Source organism: Aethalodelphis obliquidens, unplaced genomic scaffold (genome assembly GCF_003676395.1).
Source record: "Aethalodelphis obliquidens isolate GAN/ISIS:26980383/991018 unplaced genomic scaffold, ASM367639v1 scaffold14, whole genome shotgun sequence".
Lineage (NCBI taxonomy): Eukaryota > Metazoa > Chordata > Mammalia > Artiodactyla > Delphinidae > Aethalodelphis > Aethalodelphis obliquidens.
In genome coordinates this window covers 33,438,409-33,456,625 of record NW_020837958.1, presented here as the reverse complement: position 1 = coordinate 33,456,625, position 18,217 = coordinate 33,438,409, and the positions used below count along the sequence as shown (strand labels likewise).

General features: G+C 35.0%; 1 protein-coding gene across 4 annotated transcripts in view; it reads left to right on the top strand.

Annotated features, from left to right (window-relative positions):
- USP47 (ubiquitin specific peptidase 47) overlaps positions 1 to 18,217 on the top strand; it is a 122,201-nt gene that overhangs the window by 45,550 nt on the left and 58,434 nt on the right. For 2 of the 4 annotated variants that reach the window (XM_027115375.1, XM_027115374.1), the window contains 6 exons: positions 2,168 to 2,371; positions 5,945 to 6,058; positions 7,467 to 7,605; positions 12,758 to 12,854; positions 16,876 to 17,021; positions 17,574 to 17,653. In XM_027115375.1, the coding sequence (XP_026971176.1) occupies positions 2,168 to 2,371; positions 5,945 to 6,058; positions 7,467 to 7,605; positions 12,758 to 12,854; positions 16,876 to 17,021; positions 17,574 to 17,653 (780 nt within the window). Of the gene's footprint in view, positions 1 to 2,167; positions 2,372 to 5,944; positions 6,059 to 7,466; positions 7,606 to 12,757; positions 12,855 to 16,875; positions 17,022 to 17,573; positions 17,654 to 18,217 lie in introns of those variants that run through there. The other 2 variants (XM_027115377.1, XM_027115376.1) reach the window with 2 other exon arrangements.

The following is an 18,217-nucleotide window of genomic DNA, read 5'->3' as shown; positions in this document are numbered from 1 at the left end:
CAAAATTACTTATGTGCAATGCACAGAAAAGAAAGCTGTTGTCATTAAAAGAATAAAAGGCATACATAAGATTAAATTTTGTGTTTACAAGAGTACATTTAGCCTTCAGATGAGATTCCATTGGGGTAATATTACCCACATCTGGGTGTGGAAGGAGAGGAGGCTGGAGTGCCTGTACCTTGCACTCACTTATTTAAGGAAAGAACCAGGAACTGCTGATGGCCATATGTTACCATATCATCATTCTTATGTATACTGTAATGTCAGCACTTCTGATTTCTGAATTCTTAGGTAGAGTTCTCTTGCTTGGACCGTCAACTTCAGCTTATCTGAAGCTTTAAAATCTGGCAGCTGTAGTGCTTTTCACCTGGAAAACTCGAGTCTGCCTCTGAAATATACTGTTGAAAGTGTAAAAGCGGATCTTTTGTAGTTGAAATTGATTTAGAGTTTCTCGTTCCTTTATTGTGAACCAGAGTTAAAAAGGGTCCACTTTATGTTTCTCAGTTTGAGATTAAAATGTGTAAAACCATCTATTACAAGTGTTAATATAACACCTTAAGCTTATAGCTGAAGGCTTTTTTGTTCTTTGTTATCCTGTTTATTTTATAAAAAATGTATTCTTTTGTTTTTAAATGGGTTATTATTGGTAATTAAATATTTTGACTTGTCTGAAATATAGTGCTAGCCAATCTTAAACATTATACTTCTTTTATAGCAACTTATTTCTGTTTTAAACTAATTGGATTAACCTTAGTTTAAGTAATCTCTTACAAACCCAAAATTATATATGGCAGAAACAAATTATAATTGTATTACCTTGCCAAACAAACAAAAATACCTTGTGGTGGTCCTGTCTTCAATACAAGTCAATGATAATAACTGTTCTTATTTAAAAATGGATAATATAGAAGTAACAAAAGATTGAGGTTAATATTATTGTGTTTTTTATAAAAAAAGGTGAGAAATACATTCTTGTATACAGTACCAGTTTGTACAGTTCATATTTGTGCAAAGCCTTTTATGGGGATAGCGAGAGGTCCCTCAGATAATGACTGCTGCCCTAGACTTTGAGGGAAAGCAAGAGATTTACATGATCAGATTTGCATATTAAAATACTGTTCTGGATTGAAGGAAGATGAGATTGGAAGAAGCTATTGCCACGATCTTAAGATAAGATTCTCATTGCTGCAGGCAGGATTAAAGAGGAAAGGAATAGTTCAAGAGATATTCAGATGATAGAAATGGTAGAATTTGGTGATTATGTGAGTTGAAGAAGAGGGAAGAAATGAGGAAGGTGCTCCTCTCTGGTTTCAGCAGCTGGTAGATGATGGTACCATTAATTGAGTTGGGCATTACAGGAGGAGGGAAAGAACTTCTTTCACCAAAGTGCCTGATGTAGCCCACTACTGCTGTGGAAGAGTCGTGTCCTTCAGCAGCTTGAGGGAAGGCATAGCTTCTTTGAGAAAGTCTCCTTTAAAAATTTTTTTCTCTGATTTATATACTAGATAAAAAAGAATGAAAAAATTTGTGACCCTAACTCCCTTCTACAGTGGTAATTGAAAACTATTTTTTCCTTGCTTTCCTTTACCCCTCTGCTGGCTGATCTATTTGGGTAAGCTTGTCAGCTCCTAACACACTGATAAATGGGGCTTTTGGACTTTTGGTCTGTGGGTACAACAAAGTAAAGGTCAGGATGCCTGATTGCTTTTATCCTTTAGTTATGGATTTTGCAATCTTATACAATCCTCATTGCATTTCTACACAGCTCTCTTTCTGTTTCATCAGGAAACCCAGAAATGCTTGATTGGACTGTGCTAGCATAGTAGTGACACATTTTTAAGGATCAGATTTTGTTATTTTCAACTGAAAATTGCTCAAGTAAACTTGTCTTCATGGGCTTGTTGATCATTGATTTACAGCCTTAAAAGGTGAAAGCAAATACCCACAAGAGCAATGGTTGATTCTTAAATATACCCCAGTTTTTCCAAAACAAACATATATGGTGCTTTATATGTTTGACATATCCATTAGAATATATTTCAGCCATAAAACAGTAGTATTCACACAGAGAAAATAGTATTTTGTGGGCATTTTTTTCATTTAATCATAGAAAACATAATTATATGTATATTTTTAAAGATAAATAGTATATTTTTTTAAATTTCAGGTAGAAAATGCTGCTGAAGAACCAAGAGTCTTATGTATAATACAAGATACTACTAATTCAAAGACAGTGAATGAACGGATCACTTTAAATTTACCAGCTTCTACACCTCTCAGAAAGCTCTTTGAAGATGTGGCCAACAAAGTAGGCTACATAAATGGAACCTTTGATTTGGCGTGGGGGAATGGAATCAATTCTGCTGATATGGTAAAACTCTAAACTGAAAGCATCTTCTCTTAAGCTGCTAATAATATTATAGTCATTATTGTTGTTGTTTTTAATAGTATACTAAATCCTGGAACCCTTCTTAATATTGTAAGCAGGACTGTAGAGTCTGTGCAACTCGATATTTGGATCCTCTTCATCACTTTACTTTCATTCTAGAGTCAGCATTTGATTATCTTAAAGTTTGCACAATGTCATTTCATTAGTTTTTTTATTCATGTAAGATGATTATCACAATATTGTGTCATCTATGGAAAATTTTCCAACATTTACTGAATGGGATATTCATTTTAAATATTTAAGTGAAAAAAGCAGGATATAAAATCATATGTATTTTATAATCTAATTTTTGGAAAAGAAGAGAAAATGTATATAGAAAGAAAAAAGTAATAGAAGGACTTACACTCCAATATTAACAGAGATTATGCACCAGATAGAGTGGTAAACACCTGAACAGGAGGGTTGGTGGTATCATGACTTCAACTTCAAAGACCTCACAGTAAAGTTTTAGAGACAGGTATATCAAAAAATAATTACACTAAGATGTTTTAAGTATTATTAAGTATCATTTATTAGTTTGCTGTAAGTGCAAAGAGGAGGCACTGACCAGTTTTGCGTGGGAGAGTGACAAAGGGGAATGTTGAGTTGGATCTCATCTGTATTTTAGAATAGTATTCTAAATAGTCTTTTCTCTTTCCTCTCAGTCCAAATTCACCCTGCATACGATTGCTAGAATTATCTTCAGTCATCTTAAATCATAGTACTCCTGTCACCTTCCAGTTTAGAAATCTTTAATGACTGCTCACTGCCCTGATTAAAAGTCATATTCCCGGGCTTCCCTGGTGGCACAGTGGTTGAGAGTCCGCCTGCCGATGCAGGGGACACGGGTTCGTGCCCCGGTTTAGGAAGATCCCACACGCTATGGAGCGGCTGGGCCCGTGAGCCATGGCCGTTGAGCCTGCGCGTCCGGAGCCTGTGCTCAACGGGAGAGGCCACAACAGTGAGAGGCCCACGTACTGCAAAAAAAAAAAAAAAAAAAAAAAAAAAAAGTCGTATTCCCTAAGTTAGCATTCAAGACAATTGGTCCTTTAAATCTAATCTTAGCTCTCAGATATTGGACTAATTTATTTTCTTAACACAAAATTTCATACTTCTCTATCTCCGTGTTTTTGCTTATGTTACCTCTACCTGTCCTATACCATTGCTGCTCTTAAGTTTTCCAGGAAAATACCTTTAAAGGCAAATGAATGTGTATCCTGATCGTATTTGGAGGGCATAGTTTTAATTGGCTCTGCAGAAGAATAAAAGATGTTGGGTGTTGCTTGATTTGCCTTTAAAATTGATGATATTTTGCCTTCTATTCCATAATATATTTATGATTTTTTAAAATGTAGAACTAGTGTTTTTAAATGGGAAAAGAATCTGAAAACGAATAGCTATATGTACAACATATGTATAATCGAATCACTTTGTTGTACACCTGAAACTAACCAACATTGTAAATTAACTATAATATAAAATAAAAAATTTTTTAAAAGTCTACTTACAAAAAAAAAAAAACCCTAGTGTTTTAAATTAGCCAACTTTCCCCCTCTGAAATTGGGCAGTAAAATTGGTAGTCCAACAAGTTATACAAAGAGAAATGATATTTAATCTGAAACTTTGAATATTCTCTTTTACATTACGGTATAACTTCTAGTGTTGCCTCTTTTTCGATTTAAAGGATAGTTCTATACTGTCTGCCCAAGTCCTGTTTATCTCTTACTTTTAAGAAGCCTTACTTGATGTTTCTTCATGCCACTTTAAAAGTAATCTTTCTCTTTGTTCTCCTATTGCACTTTTTATTCTGCTATGCCACTTATAGTCTTTTTATCATAGTTGTTATTCATTTGTGTCTTTCCACTTGATAGAATATATTTTGATGTCTAGGACCTCATAGTATTAGTTTTGTATCCTCCAAAGATACTATCCCTAGGCACTCAAAAAGTGTTTGTTAAATTAACATCTGCTATAGCACTATGCCAGGATTAAGTATTTTTCTTTCTTCAGCTGTGACTGTTCTTAAGTACTTAATTTTTGTGTCTTAATATGCCTACCGTACATTTCTATGAGTATACTCTTACCTGCTTACTGTACAATGCTGCATGTATGCTTCTTTGAAAACCTGATTCATTTATCTACTCACCATCTCATACACACAGAGACACATTTATTGAGGTAAAACCCCTATGTGTTCTAGCTGTATCATCTGATCTTTTATGCCTGAGAGACGCTGAGAGATCTGGTTCCTGCCAGAGAATATAAAGGACCCAAAGATACCTTTCTTCCTTTCAAGTGGCTTCTCTTAGCTTCTGGTTCTCTGTCCTGTTTTTCTCATGGATTTCTAGATGTGATCCAAAGTGAGATGATATGTTTATTTTATTAACACTTATTTTGTGCTTACTGTGTAGCTAGTATTGTTCTGATACTAGACTTTATACAAATATAACCTCATTTAATCCTTTTAACCACACTATGAGGTAAGTGCTATCCCAGCCTCATAGGTGAAAAAACTGAGTCATGGGGAAGTGAAGTAACTTGCGCAGAGTCACACAAATAGCAAGTGGCAGAATCTCTTATAGTTAATTTTTTTGTCCTTAATACCTGTGCTTCTATATAACATTCATTTTGTAAGAAAGGCATCTCCATAAAGTAAGTCCTTCTAAGGAGATATTCCTCGTGTCTTTGAAACATTAAAAACATTTCTTAATGAACAAAATAGTTTTAAAACAAAAGAATAGGGCATTCATCCCATCCCTCATTTTTCTCAACAGTGGCCTGGAATGTTGGGTGAGTATGGCTTGGAGCATGCAGAGCTCTGTCTCTCATCCACCAACTGGAATGTATCAGAATGACAGCCAGGGTTTAAATTGCCTACCAGATAAAAGAGTTAGGTGAAGACTAAACATGTTAGATGTTTAGTTTTCAAAGGAGTGATCACTTCTATCACCCTGGGATCCTCTGAATCCTGACAGTGGACTTGAAATAGGTATCATTTACTAGGACAGGCTTTTCCTTCGAGGGTCTTTCTGAAGGTGCCCATTTTTCAATGTTACATAATTGTTTGGGTTGGGTTGCTTAGTGTGTTTCCTTATGTGGGAATTCTCATTATATTCCTATATCAAAACATGTTTTTACAGTTTTTAGTGATATAAAATAATCTTTAGTTAATTTTCATGAAAACCCATTGAATACTATATTGCATACATTTTAGAGAACATCAAAACAAATGTTTACAATACTTTTTTGTGTAGTACTTCAGTTTTTTAGATGTTGGGAAATGTGAACAGCTGGGATACCTGTCAGTATATGCCCTGTCACTGGGCTTAGCCATCCCAGTTCCTGAATAGATGAGTTAATTCCAAGCCTAGATTAACAGAATTTCTCAGAATCTTCATTTAAAAAAATACTGTTTAAGCCCAATAATTGTAGATATGTGTCTATTTACATATTACTTGTTTTATTATTATAATTAATGTTTCTCATAATCTGAGATATCTTATTTTATGCCTGTAGGCTCCACTGGATCATACCAGTGACAAGTCTCTTCTTGATGCTAATTTTGAGCCAGGAAAGAAGAACTTTCTGCATTTGACAGATAAAGATGGTGAACAGCCTCAAATACTGCTGGTAAACGCTTTAGAAAGCCCTATAGTCATAATTTTTGTGCACTGTCACCTACTACTTGGGAAGCAGTTTTCCAAAGGAAGGAGGAGAGATGTGTTTTGCAATTTATGTATAATAAATTATTTTTCTGTTTTCTGTTGGCTTGTATGTATGTTAACGTGGTTACACTGGGCATCCATAGCACTTTGTGTATATAGTCTCTTGCCACACTGAGAATCACCACTAGAACAGGGATGGGGATGGGTCTAGGATCTCCTACTGTGTTTCAGTGGCCTTTTGTTTGGTTAAGCATTTGCTTGGTTGGTGTAAATCTTCGGCAGTTTTGCCCAGGTTTTCTGGTAGAGGAACAGACCCCCAGAATTATCTACTCTGCTGGTTTTGCTCTCACTCCCCGTCCCCCACCCCCCATTTTTTTTTGGAATGACTAGTTTGTAAATTCTATGCTTTATTTCTGTTCTTTTAGTGTTTGCTGCAATTCATATTTCAATAGCCTTTCCTGTCTGGTTCAGTGGCTTTAGTGATCGTCAAATCTAGTAACTCCCAATTTGAGAGAGATTCATTGAAAAAACCTGGTCTGATTTACCTTGCTGCTTTACAGACTGAGGAAACTCACAGAGTTTATGGACTTTTTCAGAACGCTTCTCTTTAATGAAACTTTCCTCAGGAAAAGTTCTTCTGTTTGATGCTTTTCATTTAGAAGTCTATTGTGAATTAGAATGCCTCTCTGGACAGTAGACAGTAATTAAACACAGGATATCCATACAGAAGCAATGCCAGAATATGTTCTGACTTTCCTTAATCTCATTGTTTATTTTTATGACATCATGAGAAGATTTTGATTAGTCTGACATTGAAACTAAATTAGCTATTAATTTGGGGATTCATGTTTTAAAATGCTTAGTAATTAGTCTTCAGCTCTTAGTTGCTTGTGCTGATTTTATATCCCTTACTCCTTTTGGACATCTTCCTCATTAATAGGAAGTTTCTTATTGGAGACAATAGGAGACTATCCATTTCATTCAATACTTATTGAGTGTCCCCTACCTTTCAGGCCTACTTAGCAAGGGTGATGTAAAAATAAATGATAAACTCTGTCATTAAGGAGTTCACAATTGTACTCTGATTAATTAGTACCAGAAATCTCTCTCATGTAAACAAAATTTGAAAAAGAATTAAATAAATTTGAGAAAGTAAGAACTTTGGAAGGAGACCTAAGCATTTTTCCAAAGTGTGTTATATTGGGCATCTTTCAAACCTTCCTACAGGAAATAGTGAGGGTATATACTTTGAATGTCTTGGTGGTACCAGTAATGCCTTGTCTTTTTTTCATTGCCTCAGGAATTAGTATGCCTTTTTTCATTGTTTTAGCAATATTTACCACTCAGTAAATATTGGTTATGCTACATTTTAGGAGGATTCCAGTGCTGGGGATGACAGTGTTCATGACAAATTTATAGGTCCACTTCCAAGAGAAGGTTCTGTGGGCTCTACCAGTGATTATGTCAGCCAAAGCTACTCCTATTCATCTATTTTGAATAAATCAGAAACTGGTAAGATATATTATTGTTGTCGTTGTTGTATTTTCATAAAATCATAGGGCATTAATCCAGAGTAATCTTAGCAATCTCAAGCCTAATCTTCTCATTTTATGGATTAGAGAAAACAGACCCAGAGCAAGATCACTAGTTAGCAGAAGCAAAGTTAGAACAAGAATGTGGTTTCCCTTTCCCTCAACCCATTGTTATTTTTACTGTATTGTTACTGCCATTATTTAGTAAAAAATATTAAATATTGGATTTTGAAGGAAGACTTTTTCTGTTTGATAATTTTCTATCTTGAATTTAATCTTAAATTTTTGAAGTTGACTTCCTCTGGAAAGGAATGTATCTCCATGTGCATTGGAATAGACTATGGCAGATACTTTCATGTGGAAACAGATGGGCCAGGCTTATTTTATCAGAACTACTGTGTTATCTTCTAGTTTAATCTAATCATATGTTTGAAATTAATCATGTAATTTAAAAATTCCTGTTAGCTTTTTTCTGAATACGTTTAAACCTATATTTTTGAATTTTTTTTCAATTTATTGAGCTAATGGAATTGCTTTATTTATGCAGTTTTATATTTATATATAAGACTGGTTAATTGCCTGAAAATATAATCGGGATACTTTCACATATCATTTTATCTTAAAACAAACATTTTCAGTAGGTAGTATTCGTGTTAAAAGAAATGGAAACAGGCTTAGAGAAGCCTTTGATTATATAGCTAGTTAATGGTATTTCATGTTAGGTATGGCTTCAGAGTGTTTACTCTTAGAACTTTAAAACAGAGATGACTGTAAATATTAGACACAAATATCTATTATAAAAAGAAAACTGTAGAGTAATATTGTAGATACTGTTTTAATTTGTTCTGTAATCTTCCACTTACTATATTTTGTAATTGAAATGTAGAATAATTTCCTCATAGCTAATCTTTTGTACAGGCTTAATGGTGTATTTGTTCTGAAAATGGTAAAAGCTGGTCGTGTTTGGTATTTAGGATCATTTATGTCAATAGAACTTTTTGCAGCAAACTACCAAGAATAAAAGAGAATGACAAAGTATCTTTTCTCATTATACTGTCTAGAGTATAGTGACTCTCAAATTTTTATTTCTTTAAAAATCATTTTGAGATACTTGTTAAAAATGTAGGTTCTGAGGCATTACTCCTCCAAATACTAAGTTAGTTAGCTCTGCAGTAGACTGGATAAATTGCATTTTTAAAAAAATAGATACCCTAGATTATTATGAGATAGTTGGAATACTTAGAGAAAGTTCCAGATTTAACAAGTCAGGATTCTTGAAATTTTTGCTGTGTATTCTGACAACCAACTCAGTCCTTATGCAAGAAGTATTTACAGAACTCCTACTTTGTGCTGAGTACTGTATGGCTCTCTGATGCCTGTAAATTCCTAGAGACTAAAGCATACTTTAAAAAAAAAAGTTCTCCTATAATACGAATGTAATACACGTTCATTGTCATATTGTAAAATGAAAAAAGTGGAAATCACTGACAGTACTATTAACAGAAACTGCTTTAATGATTTTGCTTATTTTTGTCTTATCTTTCCTTCATCTGAATGCTTTTAAGAAAATGGGGAAATCATGTTGCGAGCAGACTTTTAATATATATTTTTTCATGTAATACTATATGAGGAGCATGTTTCAATGTTATTAAATAGTATTTTAATATGGGTTTTAAGTGGCTGAAGAATAGTGTTTCATTATATGATTTAGATAGTTAAACTGTAATTATTACCTATGTTATGATGAACATACTTATACATAAGTTTTCATTTTCATCTGTGATTATTCCCTTAGAGTAAGTTCCTAGAAATTGAATTACTAAGTTGAAATTTATGAAAAATATTTTTAGAGGACTTTGATATACATTGCCATGTAATCATAGTCTTCATTCCCAACTATTGTTCCTCATACAGCTCTTTTCCCTACCAGTACATTTTCCTCCGGTGTTCTGGGGTACTGCCTTTGTGAATTAAAATAATCTGTACACGGGCTTCCCTGGTGGTACAGTGGTTGAGAGTCCACCTGCCAATGCAGGGGACACGGGTTCGTGCCCCAGTCTGGGAAGATCCCACATGCCGCGGAGCGGCTAGGCCCATGAGCCATGGCCGCTGAGCCTGCGCGTCCGGAGCCTGTGCTCTGCAACGGGGGAGGCCACAACAGTGAGAGGCCCGCGTACCGCAAAAAAAAAAAAAAAAAATCTGTACACATCCAAAGGAGCTGGGGTTCAAAAAGTGTTCTTTTTAAAAAATATTTATTTATTGTTTATTTGTACCAGTTCTTAGTTGTGGCACACAGATCTTTGTTGCTGCATGCGGGATCTTCATTGTGGCACACAGGATATTTAGTTGTGGCATGTGGGATCTTTTTAGTTGTGGCATGCAGGATTTAGTTCCCTTAGTTCCCTGACCAGGGATCAGACTCGGGCCCCCTGCATTGGGAGTGTGGAGTCTTAACTAGTGGACCACCAGGGAAGTCCCAAAAAGTGTTTTGTTACTGACTACTGAATTTGCATTCTCCTTAAGAAATTATTGTAAATGTACAAAATGTTTTTATTGAAAAATGCTCTCATGATTTCAACTCAGGGCTGTAAGAAAACATTTCTCCATAATGCAGTGAGGCTGAGGACTTAACATATTCTTTCCTGTTTCCCTTGCCTACCAACTGCTCTGGTAGCCAGCCACAGTTGATAGGAGATGGTTGGGGGTCGGGGGGACTTTAAGGAATAAGGAGTGGATTGAAGGCTGATGTGGACTCTCAGGTGATTAGAAACCACATGACTGAGGTATTTCATCATTTAAAACCGAGATATCTTTCCTTGGGCAGTTTCTTTCACAATTCTTTTCATTTTATTTTATCTACTTTAGGAGTTGGCCAGTTTCATTCTACTTCATTTGACCTGTTCGAGTTCTCGTTCATTTCTTGTTGGTTCTGTTCATGATTTCTTTCTGCATTTGCCCTCTGCAGAATGGCATGTGTTCTTATGTTCTTCTCCCTTAACTAGCTTGTACTTACAATATTGATTCATAACTATTTCAGATAGAGGACCCACTTGATAACATTTATCATTTGAAATTTGCTGATTTAGACAACGCATAATGACAAAAGATTTCTATTCAATAACATTTTATCTTACTAATCTCACTAAAACCTTCATACTTTTGGAAAATAGTTGTACATTTATTTGAGACACTGTTCATTCTGTTTACATATGGTGCTGAGTTAGGTACAAAAGACCATAGGTTTCTATATGATTCTTATTGCTAGTGGTAAAGTAAACAGCAGTGGCAAAAATTATTACTCCCTCCTTCCCTTAAACCCCTCCCCCGCCACCCTTTTTTAAGCCCAGGGAAGGGAAACAAAGTCATAAATAAATGATACATGATTGGTCTTAAGGTACACAAAGAACAATAGCAGTATTCATTTACCTTTTAAGGCTGCAGGTAGAGTGGTTGTCCCTGACTGTTGAGGAGTTGGGGGAAGGAGATGGAGAAGAAGGGAAATCCCAGGCAGCCTCAGCTGAGAAGAAGGTGCAGGACAACCTGGTCTCCTTGCTTGAGTGCTGTCGTTTATGGGAAAGAGTCCGTTTATATAACCTAAGAATGAAATAATGCTTTTTATTATTAATAATCAGTCCAGATATCTTACAGATTTGTATTATTGTAAGTCATATGCACTTCTCCCTCAAGTGCACCTGCTGCTATGCTAAGTAGTAGGATAGATAGAGAAATCAGATTTGACCCCTCCCCCCACAGTCTGTTGGGGAAGCCATACAGGTAAATAAACAGTTATAGAACAGAGTAGGACAGGGTGTTGTGAGCACAACTCAGGTGGGGCATGCTGGTTAGGAATTGAAGCAGTTTATAAGTATATAACAATGTAAAGTAAATATATAAACATATATACATAGTATTCTTAAAGATGAAAGGCACTAGAAATCAAAGCTGGAACCTTAGTCCAGAGTGAACGATAGGTAACTACTTGGTCTCTTCTTAGAACTGTGCAAGTGCAGATAGCATGGAATCTATTCCTCTTTTCCACAACTGACCAAGGTTCACTGTGCATTTGTTGGTCCTTTCATCACCTTCATTAGCAATATAGTTTATCCACAGTGTTTACCATTTCTTAAGATATTTTTGTTAATTCTTGGGAAATTGAAAAAGTATTTCAAAAAGCTTCAGTGAACGCCTTTGGCATGTATTGAGAAAAAATTTACGTTTTTTTGAGATAACCAAGTCTTTCAGTATTAAGTGGGAGTAAATAAGTTTAATTATTAAGCAATGTGTTTACCACATTTTACTAAAATAATGAGGTATAATAAAATGATGAGGCTGATTTGTGTGCTATGTGTACCTCATAAACTGGGCCTGAAGTCTACTTCAAAGGAGAAGTTCCGAAAATGTTCTCAACAGTGGTAGCCATTTCCAATTAGGTATATAAAACTAAGTACTTAAAATAGTTCACTTGACTTTTGAATGCATGTAAGTTTCTCCTTTCCTTCTCCCCCTCTCTCGGTTCTCCCCTACCTCCATCTCTGAGTTCTCTTCTTACTTTAATAGTCACTCTTTGCATAGCGTGCTGATCTGTGGGATTTCATACTTCATGGGTTTGTTAAAACAGTGGAAGTCACTTTGAGTTTGTATACAGTGAATTTATCTCATGTTGTTAATTCTTGGTAGAAATTGGTTTATGGGGCCTGATGACTGGGATAACTGGTTCGGTACTGTCTTCATTTGTTGGGTATATATGATGTTTAAAGTGAATATGTTTATACTTTTCCATTTTAATACACAACTTTTAGATTTGGTGAACAAAGATGATTTTTGTCAAAAAATACTTTATTAAACATAACCCTCTTAAAGTTTTATTAAATGCTATGTAATATCCATGTGTATCTCTGGACATATAGCAATATGTCCAAAGATCCTGACTTTTTCTGAGAAATAAGGTTGACATAGTGCACATATTAGCAAAGAGGTCTTTCTTAGGTGCTGTTGAAAAAATTGAAATAATTTCCAACTGTAACCTTAACCTCTCAATTTTTACTGTGTAGTAAATTCTTAAGTTTTCTTTTCATTAATTTTTTGATGTAAATGCTGATTTATGTATATTTGTGTGTGCTTTTTTTTTAAAGGATATGTGGGATTAGTAAACCAAGCAATGACTTGCTATTTGAATAGCCTTTTGCAAACACTTTTTATGACTCCTGAATTTAGGAATGCATTATATAAGTGAGTATTCAAAAAAATTCTATAAATAAAATTGATTTAAGAATGAAAATATAGTTTTTAACTAATTAAGTCTGTTTTCCTTCTTGCACTTATTTGTTAAGTTTGGGGCATCTCTCACTTCTTAAAACATACCTTGAATAGTAAATAAGGAAAGGATCTTATGAGAGACAGCATATGAAAAATTTGTGGGGAAAGAGAATCAGAAGTGCATAGACAGCAAAAGGATAAAATTGATAAGATTTATGTTTAAGATAAATTATTGTATTTAAGCTTCCTCACTTTTAGCTTTAATGCCTTTGTGAAGAAATAAGTTATCTGCTTTTGGAGATAATCTGGATGTGTAAACTGTATTCTTTTTTTCCTCCACCTCTCAATTTAAGAAACAAAGTTGTCTTCTTAAACTTGCAGATTTTGTTTTTTAATTAAAATACAATGCAGCTGTTCCGGTGTTGTGTGTGTGTGTGCGTGTGCGTGTGCGTGTGTGTGTGTGTGTGTGTGTGTATATTAGAGAGAGAGAGAGAGAGAGAGAGAATGTATTTTTAAAAGAATGTATATATATCAGATACTTTAAAATGCTCTATGGAGGAAGTCCATATTTAAATAAACCCTAAAGTCAGACATTTATTTTTATGAGTATCCTATTATAATACATTTAATACACTCTCACTTTGTGTATTTCTTTACAGTATACATAACTTATTTTTTAAGACATTTTAAAGTACAAATAAACTGATTTTTTTCTCCTTTTTGTGTTACTTTTGAGTAACATCTTTGTAATTACTGTAAATATGTATTTAAACTATTTTTGGAACTTTTGATATTACAAACAACATTATATTACCATTGCATTCATATGTAAGCTCATCATCTGAATTTACTTGTAAAAATTGGCCTGTTTTTCATTCAGCAAGTATTTGTTACCTAGTGTTTATATGCTAGGCATTTGGTAGAGAGAGATGAAGTTAGAAATAAGATCTTTGTTTTTAAGTAATTTACAGATCTCTTCACAGTAGCAATATATGTATGTATAAAATAGTTTAAATAACATTTAAGGATGGCTAAATACCATGAGAGTTTAGAGAGAAGGGAGATTAATGAAACTTGGAGAAGTGGCTTAGAAGAGCAAGTAGAACTTGAGGTAGGTCCTGAAGATAGGTATGGTTTGGCCAGGTAGAGACGAAAAAGAGGGCCTTGTAGACAGGAGGACTTTCAAGAGCAAAACTGAGTAATAGTAAGTGCTACCTAAATGTTTGTTATTGTTAGTTTGTATCAGGTACTGTTCTGAGCACTTTACATATAGACTCATTTAATTCTCATGGTAACTGTATGAATTATTGAATACATGCTGTTATCCACATTTTACAAAGGAGGTAACTGAAGACACAGAGAGGTTAAATAGTTTGCCAGAGGCCACACTGCTAGAAGTAGCAACCCACTAGATGCCAGAATTTCCATTACCCTATTCGACCTGTATTGTAGTTGATGCCACTAAGTGCGATATATTGCAGGGGCCTCCAGGAGATCTGCTTAAATGGAGTTTTTGTCAGAAGAAGATGGAAGATGAGGTTAATAGATGAAATCTAGAGCTTGTCCTCAAAACTAGAACAAACTCAGTAGTCCATGATAATGTGCCTTCTCTGGGGAGTGTTGCTTAGGAACAGGGACCCCAGGAGCTTAACCATGAGTTCCACCCTGGAAGAGGTCCGTAAACATATAGCTCTGTGGAAAAGAGTAAGAGCATAGCCAGATTGATTGATTCAGCAAACATATGTTGCACACTTATTGTGTGCCAAGCACTCTTTTAGGCACAGAAATTACAGTGGTGAATAAGACAGAGTCCCTCCCTTAGACCTTCTGTAGGTCAGCCAATAGAATGAGCTCATTTCACAGTCATGTATGCCATGAAGAAAATCACGACAGTATGGAAAGAATAACTGTCAAGATGTAGGGTGAGTAGTTACGGAGGGCCCCTCTGAGGAAATACCATAGAATAGACTTGACAGGAGTCAGTCCTGTGAAGATACAGGAGAAGAACATTCAAGGCAGAAGAAACCGTAAGTGCAAAAGCCTTTGAGGAACAAAAATCCATTGTGACTGGAGCCCAGTGAGTGGAGGGGGAGTGAGAGATAAGATTAAAGAGGATGCCTTAGAGATTGTAAAAAGAGAATGAAGCTTTTTGCAGGTGGGGAAACAAAGCCCAAGAGCCTGATGGTGTTTCATAATGTAGAACTAAGGAAGGAATGGCTCCTTTAAGAAGCTGGACCTCGCTGGGCTACAGACAGGGTAGCACTAGCATGAAGGATAGAGTTCTGTTTGTTTATTTTCTTCACTTGCTACATAAGAGCTGGAGAGAACCTACCACTTTAGGTGTGTAGGCATGAATTATGGAAAATTTCAACATATTAAAAAATAGTGAAATAGTATAATGAATCCCTCTGTACCCATCACCCAGCTTTGGATATTATCAACTCATTATCAATCTTTTTTGTCTATAATCCTCCATTCTGATTATTTGGAAGCACATACCCAATCATATCATCTGTAAATTATATCTCAGGTCACTGCTAAGATTTCCCTGATTGCTTCATAATATCTTTTTTAAACATTCTGTTCAAATCACGATCTAAACAAGATCTGTGCATTGAAATTGATTGATAAGACTCTTAACTTAGAAATGCAAACCAAAACTACAAAGAGGTGTCACCTCACACTGGTCAGAATGGCCATCATCAAAAAAAATCTACAAACAATAAATACTGGAGAGGGTATGGAGAAAAGGGAACCTCTTGCACTGTTGGTGGGAATGTAAATTGATACAGCCACTATGGAGAACAGTGTGGAGGTTCCTTAAAAAACTAAAAATAGAACTACCATACGGCCCAGCAATCCCACTACTGGGCATATACCCTGAGAAAACCACAATTCAAAAAGAGTCATGTACCACAATGTTCATTGCAGCACTATTTACAATAACCAGGCCATGGAAGCAACCTAAGTGTCTGTCAACAGATGAATGGATAAAGGTGTGGCACATATATACAATGGAATATTACTCAGCCATAAAAAGAAACGAAATTGAGTTATTTGTAGTGAGGTGGATGGACCTAGAGTCTGTCATACAGAGTGAAGTAAGTCAGGAAGAGAAAAACAAATACCATATGCTAACACATATATGGAATCTAAAAAAAGAAAATGGTTCTGAAGAATCTAGGGGCAGGACAGGAATAAAGACGCAGATGTAGAGAATGGATTTGAGGACACGGGGAGGGGGAAGGGTAAGCTGGGACGAAGTGAGAGAGTGGCATGGACATATATACACTACCAAACGTAAAACAGATAGCTAGTGGGAAGCAGCCACATGGTACAGGGAGATCAGCTCAGTGCTTTGTGACCACCTAGAGTGGTGGGATAGGGAGGGTGGGAGGGAGATGCAAGAGGGAGGGGATATGGGGATATATGTATAGGTATAGCTGACTCACTTTGTTGTATGGCAGAAAGTAACATAACATTGTAAAGCAATTATACTCCAATAAAGATGTTAAAAAAAAAAAGAAGACTCAACCTATTGAATTTTAATCCTCTTCGATCTTATTTCCACATTGCAATTTATTCCTTGAATATATATATATATATATATATATAAAAAACTGATGGCATTTTTCCTATAGTTTTTCACAGTTTGCATTTCGATGGTTGAGTGTCATTTAATATTCTGTTCCCTGTATTTTTATGAGTTAATAATTAGGACAAGAATCTTGACCAGATTCAAGTTCATCAATTACTTTCAAATGACCTTTGCGTTTTATTCATGTTGCCTTCTTATGCCTTTTCTTGTGAAAGTCTAACTTTTTTCTAAATTTATGAATTAGAGAAAGACTAATGTTTCATTAGATATTAATAGCTTCGGTTAATATCCAAAGCCCTCAGAGTTAACATCTTAACATTTGTTATGATAATATTAATTATGCTTTAAAGAATAAAGATATTTTGTAGATAATTTTCAAACATTTCATTTCAATAGGTGGGAATTTGAAGAATCTGAAGAAGATCCAGTGACGAGTATACCATACCAACTTCAAAGGCTTTTTGTTTTGTTACAAACCAGCAAAAAGAGAGCAATTGAAACCACAGATGTTACAAGGAGCTTTGGATGGGATAGTAGTGAGGGTACCAATTCTCTTATAATGATAAGTATTTGTAATAGTCTAAGGAATTCTGAGACCGTATTATAAACAAATGACACATATTAACATCTTAATTAACTTTACCTTAAACCTTTTGATTGCTTTTTGCTGGCATTTAAAAATAACTTATTTTGAAAATTTAAGCTCTGAGGCATAAATTTTTGATCAATTAAAATTTTCTTGTAAAGTAAGTTTGGTTATACTCTATTTTTATGTACTCAAGCTAAAATTTTAAAAGGGTGTTGGCTTAGATTTTTATTATCATATTTCTTGACTCTACAGTGAAAAATAACAAAAATAGCAAATATTGTAGCACTATAGAGCATATGCTATTTATAAAGTGATGAGCTCTTGTGATTCTTTTCCTTGTGATTGCCTTTTTATGACTATAATGTATATTTTGTGTTCTTTTTAAATTTAGCATTATTTTATGTAGACTTTTCCATATTTCTGACAATTTGCTTTTAAACAACAAATTAATGCTACATTACACTAAGTTAATAGCTCTTTTTAATTAAATTTTATCTTAAAATAGCTTGGCAGCAGCATGATGTACAAGAACTGTGCAGAGTCATGTTTGATGCTTTGGAACAGAAATGGAAACAAACAGAACAGGTAATTTATCTCTCAGGTTGAGGGGAGTGTTTTCTAATAAATTATTCATTACCTTACAGTGACTTTATTCTATTGGAATGTTTTAAAACTTGGGCATTAGTCCAGTTGTCAAAGTACTGACAGTTTCCTCATCTTTAAAATAAGTTGGGCCCTGTGATCTAGATGATCTCTGTTTAGCTAAGAACTAGGTAATTCATACATGTGTGTGTGTTTTGGGGATGATTTTTGGACAGTATTTTCAGATATTTGCTAAGTAAATTAGATGGCTTATCTGTTACATATTATAAAGTATACATTGTAAAGTATATTCATCTAGCATTACCTTCTTTTTGACCAGTCAGGTATAGGCATGCTTTTGACACCTAGGATCCTTGTTAATCTGACCCTATTCTTCTTATCCAGTGGAAGGAGGAACAGGTTAGAAGTGGGAGAATATTAGATATATCATTGGGGTGAGACATAAGGCTGAACTGGATGGGGCTCAGGACTCAGTACAGAGGAGGGTTTATGCTAGGTGTAGTGATAGAAGATCACTAGAGGTAAAAAGGGGGAAGAATCTGGAAG